Genomic DNA, 10,708 nt, shown 5'->3' with positions numbered 1-10,708 from the left:
GCGCGGCAGTAAATCAGATGATGCGTATACACGAAAACCTACAGTGTGCCACCGCAACCGATTATCCAAGTAGGAAAGTGCATGTGGATCGAAGATGTTTGCTGATCGTGCATGGCTATACCAGTACATGTCCTCACGCTGCTAGATCACCGTTTATTATTCAGCGCGTGCATTAGCGTGCTATATACGGGCAGTTGGTATACTGGAAGGAGCTATATACCTTTGCAGAAACAGTGTGTGCTATGTGACTTCTCAGCAGAATTTGCACCAGCCTTTAAAAAGCAAGCTGAATGAGAGGATGTAATCGTATCGCTGGATGCCACCTGAAAGTATAAAACAAAAACAAAGCCGCAGTTTTTATTTTGGAACTCAAGACAAACATATACAAATACTGTGAGGTTCATTCGCGGATGTAAAACTTTCGTTTTCCTTCGTGCGCAGTGTAAGCACTTGCACTTCCTCATCTGTGCACTGCTTCCGGACAATTTACGAGAAATAAACGGAGGCACAACACACAAACTACACCGGAAATACATTGGAATACTGTAAAAGCTACGTTGGGGTACATTTCAGCTCTTTTGGCACATTCTGTTGTAATAACGCAACACTTATACAGGGTTTCAAAGAGGTATACATGCGGCATTCGGCATTTTACAGTGACATCTCAATACTCCACGACACTGACTATATACTGACGAGGGTTATACAGTTCTCTGCGTGACACCCGAAATATATGGCGCGAGTTTGTCTCATCGAGAGTTTAAGGACCTTAAACTTGAGCAGCTGGCTGGAGAGGTTTTCCAGATGACCTTCCGTAAACACGCTAGAGGCATTCCTTGGCGCGTCGTAAAATTTAAGTTTGTCCGGATGCGGATGTTGACAGCTGCGTTTTGTCGTATATAGCGTCACAGCAAGCGCCGTTGCAATCAAGTTTGCCGCGGTGCCTCGGTGCTTCATTCACAATAGGACAAAATATGGTTGTGACAAGGAAAATGAAGCTGCCTGGACTAAAATGGGTGGTAAAACCTCAGCGAGGGACTAAAATCTGGAAGTTGCGCGACGAAGGCGCGTCTTTTGCGATCACTGTCTCTGGGGCGCTCTGTGCACAAGTGCACAACACCACGTTCACTGGCGCAGCGGTGTTGCGTATGACAGCTCCTGACAGGTATATCCCCGCCCTGCACGAAAAGCGTGCTATCGATGGCATCCTTGCGCAGTCTCGTGCATCGCATCCGCCGCATTGAGAAAGGTTCTCGCCACGATGCAACAGCGCCTAAGCATTTCATTGCCAAGACTAGGTTTTACCAATGCCCTAACATAGGTACGACGCGGGTTTGAGCAACGCATAGGGGTGATATTTCCCTTGAGTCGCGTGGCGGCGAAGAAATACGTCAGTTGCGAGCATCCTTTGCACATAGACTTTAACCTCGGAACATGAAGTATGGGGCCGTTTCTGGATGCGTGTAAACATAATAGGACCGTGGGCTTGTTTACTTCAGTGGCGATCTTGTAACTTGGCACTGCCATTAACTTGTCAGTGCAGTGAGCACAGCGCTGAAGAGCCTATCCACAGACGTAATTATCAAGATGTATACATATTGCACTCGTGGCATCCGACATAGTTGACTCGTTTCTTTCATAGAAGCACACGTACGGAAACTCCTCGTCCTTCTTATGATCCTGGCCTTTACATGTCTGCACCTAAGTACGGGTCGCTTACATCTTAGCAAAGAATTGTTTTTCATTATAATTGATCTTGTCACCGTCCTAATGAATGCAAGAACGGAACTAACGTCAAAGCTGTCGGTGCCAATTATGCGCAAAAATGACCGCAAATGATGCGCAAATATACTGTTTTAGCATCGGCCTCATACACTTGCTTCACGTTGGGTTTTATCTTCAGACATGGTCGCTGAATATCTAACCATACGGCCAACGCTTACAAATCTGCCCGTTATTTGCAGCATACGTGGTAGTAGGTGCACAATATGTGAAGCGCATGAATATGTGCGCTGGTGTTGTGAGCGCGCCTGACGCTTTTTCTTGCACAACATATTCTAGATAAGCAGACGTGTTCCTGAGATACGTAACGGATGCACTCATGTGCTTGCGTACATTAAAGCTTACTGCCTGGACCAGAGGCCGCAGGTCATTACTTTCATTCATTTTTATTTGCTTGCACGTTTTAAACTGTTGACGACGATGCTTCTGGAAGTTAGGCTCTAATGTAATCAATTTATGAGGTCGTTTCGAATGATGTTTATAAATGCCCGAACGGGGCTCTCATGAGCTGCATTTCAAGCATACATTTGTTTGGTTTAGTTTACTACTTGTCAAATGTGACTAGCTATGCGAATACAGCGGACAGGCCGCAACTCCCATCATTCAGGAGATGACTGCTTATGGCTATGTTGGGTATGCAAATTTTGTGATGCTCTGGTGAACACTGACACCACGACTGGTGACTGGTGATTCAGCGGCGACGCATGCACATACACATATCTTTCAGGTGAGATAGGATATGGCTGTACCGTTTGAAGAAACCGCGATAATCGCTGGGGAGAAGAAGACCAGCCGATGAACATTATCTGCGGTAAGCTGCACTGTCTCGTTTTGAAGCGGTGGGTGGCACGTTCAGAACAGGCGCACATAATTCTTCGCAAGTTGGAAAGCAAAGGTATCAATCAAAACCCGCTAACTTGAAACGCGGTAGGTGACAAACAGTCAACTGTCAATGAAACCGGTTGTATATTACCGGTTCCGGCTCTATTACCTCTCACTTTGCTTCAAAAATTGAGTTTGTGAGGAATGAGCGACTGAAGCGCAGCATGCCACTCTTGCGCTTTAGGCACGTGCGCATTCTCCAGTTAAATCCGGTGGTCAAACGCACGTGTCTTCAGGTTGCAGCGCTGATGATGTGCAATGGAATCGCGCCACACAAAGCGTTCATTCCTGGTGTATACGTTCAGCTCAATCTGTGGTAGGTGACGCGCGTGGCGCACAGCGCCCCGCAAGCGCTGACCAGCGCCGCGCCGTACATGATGACAGTCGGCGACCCTCCGAAGAGTCGAACCATAGGCCCAGCGCACAGCGACAGAAGCAACTGGGCCGGAAACATCATGCTGCTAACGAGCGCGATATCAGTGCCCAGGCCGCGCTCGGACCAGTCGGTGCCAGCCTCCACCTGCGATGTGTAGAGAAGGATCAGGATGCAAATTTTATAATAAGCGAAACGGCAGCAGACTAGGCTTTCTTATATTCTCTAAACTAAGATGACTAGGAAGCAAGCGCCGCAAGAATAATTCACCTCAGAGCTTAAACACCAGAGGAGACTTTGCAGCAGTTGGTTACAACAAGTGAACAGACACTACCGAAACCTTGAAATGAAGGCCTTTTCACCGATGTAAAAGCAAGATGCTTTCTTGTCTAACTGCTCTTATTGGTGGCCAGTCTTTTATATGTTGTGGAGGGCTCTGGAAGGGTTTTGACTGTATGGGGTTCTTTAACATGCACAAAACTCAAAGTACACAAGCGTTTTTACATTTCCACTTCATCGAAATGCGGCCGCCGCGGTTGAGAATGGGACCCGTGGCTTCGTGCTCAGCAGTAGAACGCCACTGCCACTGAGCCAGCGTGGCCCGTCAAAGTGTTCTTTTACTCTGTTTCTGGTGAATGTGCGCCAATCAGCGCATGCTGTAAAAAGAGATGTCGTGGAGCATACCATTTTCGAGCTGTGGTAGTGTGCCACAAGGATGAAGGGCATCGTGAACTGGGTGGCGTATAGGAGACCCGCCGCGGGGGACACCAGCAGCACGGCCGCCTTGGTGCGGAAAAGGGCAAGCAGTGCCACGCCCACGGAGTAGACCGCCTGGCCTAAGACGTATATTGGCTTGGCACCTGCAAAAATTGAATTTTGAACGTTCGGGGCTCGTTAGCCACTGGTGCTTATCAACTGCTAGGTCCCGTAACGATAAAAGCGAAGCTAGCAACCATACTAGCACAGCATTTACAATTAGCAGCACAGTATTTACAGCAACTACACACACATTGGTATACAGAAGTATTGTGTGGAACATCTTCACCTGACACCACCAGTAAACAACAGATGTAGCACTCGGTGGCTCGGCTTGCCGGTCCCTACGTGGTACTAGCCGGGTGGCGCGGGGTGTCCCCTGCGTCTTCTCTGGACCTCAATAAAGTTATTTCACTCACTCACTCACTCACTCACTCACTCACTCACTCACTCACTCACTCACTCACTCACTCACTCACTCACTCACTCACTCACTCACTCACTCACTCACTCACTCACTCACTCACTCACTCACTCACTCACTCACTCACTCACTCACTCACTCACTCACTCACTCACTCACTCACTCACTCACTCACTCACTCACTCGGTGGCTTGCATGCAAGGTAGTCAGTAGAGAAAACAAAACTAAAGTGGTAGCTCCGGTTGGCTACCCTGTACCGGGGGAGGGGTAAAGGGATGCGAAAGGAGAGAGAGAGAAAAATAAGTGAAAATAAAGAATAAACAAAAAGGAAGGAAACAAGAAAATCACACACGCACACAAAACAGAACTGTTTCTGTGGGCACTGTCATGAAGTCCGCGAAGGCGTTCTCGTGTTGCATTGTCTGAACGTTCCGTCCTAAGTAACACAATGCAGAGTCACAATTTGTCATTGAGTCCGGTGTCTTTCAAGTAACGCAGCAGTGCCTTCAGGGCGGCTCGCGCCGTTGTTTGTGTAGGCCAGTTTCCAAGGATGTTCTTTTCTGTTATTGGGCGTTTGTCCAGTTGATCTATTGTCGCTGAGAGAGCTGCTCTCTGCAGGTTGAAACGAGGGCACTCACAAAGAAGGTGTGCGATTGTTTCGTTACACCCGCAGGATTCACAAAGTGGGCTATTGGCCATTCCGATACGAAAGGAGTACGCATTTGAAAATGCTACTCCAAGCCATAGACGGATTAGAAGTGTGCAGTCCCGTCGTGGAAGGTCGAATGGAATACGAAGCTGTAAATTAGGGTCCAGGGCCTGAAGGCGTGCACTTGTGAAATCGGAGGAATTCCATTGCATCAATGTTAGTTCACGCGCAAGCGCGGAAAGTTTTTTCGCTGCGTCGGCTCTCGAAAGAGGAATGGCAACGCAGTTGACACCGTCGAACAGTATACGTACGAGCTGATACGCTTGGGTTCTCTTAAAGCAGCTGAGAAAGAGTGCCACATCCAGTCACTATGTTTTCCTTTGTGCACGTTGCATACAGGCCGAGTGCTTATTAGCTAGGCCCCTTAAAGACAAGCCCCACTAGACGCACACCTTGCCACTTTTCAGCACTGTATCCAGGTTGTGTAATGATGCACATTTCGCTGCCTTAATTTATACGATGGTCTGGTAATACAAAATTTCTAGATGGGACCCTCAGTCAACATCATTACACACAGTGATTAGCAATGCAGGCAGAAAGGAAATGGTAGGTAGGCGTATTTTAGTACGAACTAATACGTTTAGTTCTCTTAAAGCCACCGAGAAAGCAAGTCAGGTTTAGTTTCCTTTCGTTTTTCATTTATGTCGCACGTGCATTTATTTTTGCACTTAATGTCCATAAAGACTTTAGATAATGTACAGACGTGAATAAATAAAACTCGGCCGACATTCTGCAACCACAGGTCGGTTCGTGGCGGACAATACCTACCGAAGCGGTCCACAAGTTTCTCGATGAAGAGGGAGTACAACGCGCAGGTGACGGAGTCGATGGCCAGGCCGAAGCAGCCCAGTCGCACTCCACTCTGGTAGAGGCGATAGGACTCTGTGCCCATGTGCGCCACAGGGTCTCCGCCGTAAACCACGGCGCCCACGAAGTCCGTGAGAAACAGCGAATAGCTGACCAGTGCCATCCAGCAGAACAGGTTGGTCAAGCACAGTACCATCATGGACCTGCAAGGTCAGGCAGCGGAGGCGTTTGTTCAGACAGACATGCTGGTTTTGTCTCGCTTCATGATTTGACACTCCCCCAATAGTTTATTAACTGAAGTACTAGTACAGCTTGATCATGCATCGCTTGAACGAACTTCCGAGCCACTCGAGCTTACAACTGCGGTGTATATATACCTCCGGTGTTCCGTGAGAAAACATCACCAATGTGCTGTGCACTATATAAGTGTTTGTGGTTTTGTAAGGTCTACAGGACCTAATGAGAGTTTGAGGATATTTTCAGTGTGTGCGCTGTTTGTGTGATCACTGAGGGCACCATCATTCTCACCCAGCAACTGAAGTAGCACGCCGAGCCATCAATCACGCTAACGTCTCTACTATCATGTTAAAGTCAGCATCTCTGCCTCTTAAATGGAATGAACAGCCCGAAACTCATGTGACACTAGTTATCCATTTTACATTTCCGTTACTTGAGTGAACTTTCGTTTAAAGTAGCAGCAAGTACTTCGAGTCTTTAAAGTTCTTCGGAATAAAACTTCAGGGCAACTCTTCAGTCGAATGACCTCCCTTAAGATTACATTAGGGATATCAACAAATCTTTAACTAAAGTGAAAGTTAATTAAAGTGAATCATAAATAGACGGGTCGACAATTGGCTCAAGGATTCACAGTCGTTTGTTAGTGGGAATAGTTTATCCAAGCTGGTCAATCAAAAGCTCTTTCCCTGAATTTTGACGTTACTGATGACTAGATCCTGGATCCTGTGCGATGAAATCTGGGAAGTGAATTGGGTGAGCTACCTCCTCTCGGCACCAGGAGCCCACTGGAATAGAATACTGTCCAAATTTTATTACTTCCTGCGTGAACAACCAGAAATAGGCCATGAGCAAACGGAAAACCCCTTTCCAAAACTAAGTTCTTGCTATTATATTTCTAAAACATGTGGCGAGCTAGTTGGTTCGGATTCATGCGGTTTTTCACGGGATCGCGGGATCGAATCCCGGCCGCGGCGGCCGCATTTTGATGGATGCGAAATGCAAAAACGCCCGTGTGCTTGCGTTGTAGTGCATGTTAAAAAACCACAGGTGGTCGAAATTCATCCGGAGGCCTCCACTATGGCGTGCCTTATAATAAGACCTGGTTTTGGCACGTAAAACCCCAGAAAGAAGATTTGGCGCTATAACCTTTTTGCATTGTATGTACATAGAATATAGTGAACTAAAATTATGATGTTTTGCATTTGGGTCCTGTGGGCTAACGTGCTCAGAATGTTGGTGTTGCGTTATGCCAGACCGCTAGCCTAGGGCACTAGTCTCTTAAACCCGCACTGCCATCGTACTTTATTCACGCCGCATAGCCTACCCAATGAGTACATAATTTGCGTATTCCAACGATGTATCACAAAGAAACCGTAATATGAACCAGCAGTAAAAATACCTGCGCGCTGCTGAGAGAAATTTTAATGACAGATAAGGATGTTAGCCGAGCAATAGGTGTGGCATGCTACTACAGGTTTAATATGTAGCAAAAGACCAAAGGACGAAATAAAAGAAGATAACGCCAGTTACACCCACTCGCACAAAAGGTTGGAAAGGGGCAGCAGCGAACATCATGAAATCAACGAAGTGGAAAGTGGAGCTTAATGACACCGTCAATAAACAAAGTGTTATCCATCTCTATTCTTTTGGCGGCACTACCGAGATAGATAGCAGTTTGGGTAACATTCTGAACACATCAGCTCACAGGACCCAAATACAAAAATATCATATCCTTTTCATCACTGCTGTATACCGTACAGCTGCGAAAATAAAAATCCGTAATTTAATGTAGCGCTGCTTGTGTGTCGTTTTTTCTTTGTCTTCGTGCACTCGCGCTGCACATTGTAATCAAGTGTCATAATCCACCAAGTGCTAAAAATGCTAACTGCGTTTAAATTGTGCTGACCTCAATACTGCAGACAAGACAATTGTGTCAGACGTAACATTTATCATTGTGCAAAAAAAAAAAAATTACCAATTGATATTCGCAAATCTCATTCTTTCAAGGAACAGTCGTGTAACTTGTTGGTACTTGTGGTGATTGAAGCATATACCCTTAGACCGTTGCTTTGTTTTCAAAGCCCAGAAACTTTAGCAGGCTGCCCAAATTTCATTTCAACCGAGATGCAGCTGTAACCTGAGCGCCTTTTAAAGCGACGGCGATGGGAGCAGCGCTGCCCCATCATCTCCTAAAGACACCCTTTTTTAAAAACACGTGGTCTATTTAAAATCAGCGAGTGGAGTCGCATACCTAGGCATGTAGATTATGGAGAGGAGGTAAGCCTTCATCGTCGGAGATTCCTCCTCTTCCGCGCTCTTGTCTCCGGCTTTGAACGGGCTGTTCGACTTGCGCCTCGCGAGCTCCATGCTCTCTGTCTCCTCGCATCCGTTGGCATCGTCGTTGGCGAACCTCTGATAGTCGCCGCGGCTCCCATCTTGGTCAAAGTAACCGGCCGCCGTGGCCGCCCTTACGACGTGCAGCGGCATCTCGCGGAAGCTCGTGAGTGTCACCACGATGCAGACGACAAAGAATGCGCCGACGATGCCGAACACAGTCTTGACGTGTCCGCCCAGACTGGCTCCGACCGTTGTGCTTTCCCAGTCGATGCCGCCCATGATGTAGCCGACAGCACCAGAGAGGCCCGATAAAACGGTGAACATAGATAGCGCCCGCGCGTGGTCCGACACGATTGTGACATCGAGTACGTAGCTCCTGGCCGGTGACTGGCACGCGTCACAGCACATGTCCAAAAATATGAAGCCCACGATGGTGAACGCAATGCCTCGGCTGTGCGTGGACCAGGCATGGCTTGGGTCAACCCCGGCAGTCGAGTTGCTCGAGGGCAGAGAGAGAACGTTCGCAGAGTTGCTGGAAAACAGGTAGGGAAGAAAACAAAAGCGCTTTTAGCAGTTATTCTATAGACGATCAACTGTTGCATTCTGCCGCAGTATCAACATTATGAAGCGTGCTTGAAATCAGTTTATTGAAAGGCATCATCATGGTTCGAGTGTAACTCAGCATTGTCATAGTCCAATTTACGAGCATAAATAGGCCATTCATGCACCCTTGATAAATCAAAGGTCACTCGAGTTTAATTCACCAGAGCAATTTAACTTTAGATGCTTCCAAGTATGACTTGGCCCGTCCTATATTGAAGTACACATGAAATACTATATTTCCTTAGTCAGCACAAACTGACTCGAAAGAAATTTGTTGCCTGTAAGATAAAAGGCCCAGTTCTAGGACTATTCAGAGTGGTCGAGCCATAGAGTTCCTCACTATAACACCTAGAGGGTAATCTGGCGCCACCGTCTATGCGAGTTTCTTAAACGGCGCTGTGCCGTCATGGGCAATGACAAGATATGTGTCTGCGAGGCTTGTGTTGGCTGGTGTTGTACGAGGCTTCGTCTAAAACGTAGATATGGCAACAGAAATAATGCGTTGTTAAAGTAAAATCTGCATAAAAGGCTTTCATTCACCCATATTACATATCTCAATAAAGTTTACTCACCTACAATGCAGAATCAAGCGAAGAAAAGCAATAACAGACGACAAGTTGTTCCAAAGCGAGCGAGAATCTTCTCGTCTGCCCTCCAACTTTAGCGCCCAGCTGATACTTTTTACGTTTCATATAACTGTACATCCAATATTAAGTTCTCCAAATTAAACAAAACATGTTTTTGCGTAATAATAAAGCTAGAACGACGTTTTCACTTGCTGTTTAAGCAGGCAATGAATCATTGTGACAGACGGAATTAACGGTGCTAGCCAGACGCGTCTTCAAGGCGTACTGGCTCTCTGAGAACGATGTCAATCCGAAGTCACAATATGCCAGCATTCCCAAACGTACCACAGGTAATATAGCGAGAAACTCTATGGGTCGAGCACGGCCGCCTGGATTGGCGCGCGCTGGGTTGCCGCCGCGCGCGCCGATCCAGGCAGCCCTGGGTCAAGCAGCCGGCTTATTGGCATCCCCTTTGAAACGGGGCGGCGACAAATAGTCACCTAGCCTGCTTGATTTAATCAGGTATACTAAACATGTTCTTTATCTTGCATTTTTGTATACCTATCATTATTTTTCTTTTTCAAAAATTTACCTTGTACCGCTGCCTATGATTTTAAGAGATCAGGTCGCATCCATCTTTTCCCTACTTTTTTTCCACCAGTACTCTAATCGTCTCTTGCTGATCTCTACGGCTGATCTGTTTATGTTTCCTTCCACTTTAAACCCAAGCGCTTCTGGGAGTTGCACGTTACCTACGGTTCTCGCTGGGTGGATCCCGTCGCATTCCATTAGGATGTGCTGAGTGGTCTCTGGATCTTTACTGCAGCATACACATGTCTCATCTAATTCCGAATATTTGTTCCGATATGTTTTCGTCCTTAGGCAACCGGCTCGAGCCTCAAATAGCAAGGCACTGCCCTTTGTGTTATCGTACAGATTTTCCCTTCTAATTTCTTTCTTCTCATTCTTGTAAATCTCCATTGTCCTTTTCGTTTCCATTCTTTGCATCCAATTCACGGTCTCTATTTCTCTCACTTTCTTTCTGATGACCCCTGGTTGTCTATTTACAGTTTCGATTATCCTGTACTTGGTTGCCAACTTCCTTGACCTCTTCCTCCATTCTGTGCCTACGCTTTTCATGTAGAGATACTTGTGCACTTTAGCCGCCCATTTATTTTCATCCATGTTCCTGAGCCTTTCTTCAAAACTAATTTTGCTTTGTGCTTCTCTGA

At 46.7% G+C, this 10,708-nt stretch overlaps 1 protein-coding gene across 4 annotated transcripts in view; it reads right to left on the bottom strand.

Moving 5' to 3' along the window:
* Positions 1-343: 343 nt before the first annotated feature.
* The window catches only part of LOC119455616 (proton-associated sugar transporter A), a 76,264-nt gene continuing 65,899 nt past the window's right edge, over positions 344-10,708 (bottom strand). For 3 of the 4 annotated variants that reach the window (XM_037717031.2, XM_049668911.1, XM_037717032.2), the window contains exons 3-6: positions 8,222-8,839; positions 5,695-5,936; positions 3,722-3,897; positions 344-3,184 (exon numbers count right to left, since the gene is read on the bottom strand). In XM_037717031.2, the coding sequence (XP_037572959.1) occupies positions 2,966-3,184; positions 3,722-3,897; positions 5,695-5,936; positions 8,222-8,839 (1,255 nt within the window). In that variant the 3' untranslated portion in view covers positions 344-2,965. The remainder of the gene's footprint in view (positions 3,185-3,721; positions 3,898-5,694; positions 5,937-8,221; positions 8,840-10,708) is intronic. The other variant, XM_049668912.1, reaches the window with a different exon arrangement.

Source organism: Dermacentor silvarum, chromosome 6 (genome assembly GCF_013339745.2).
Source record: "Dermacentor silvarum isolate Dsil-2018 chromosome 6, BIME_Dsil_1.4, whole genome shotgun sequence".
Classification (NCBI taxonomy): domain Eukaryota; kingdom Metazoa; phylum Arthropoda; class Arachnida; order Ixodida; family Ixodidae; genus Dermacentor; species Dermacentor silvarum.
This window is presented reverse-complemented; position numbering and strand designations above follow the sequence as displayed.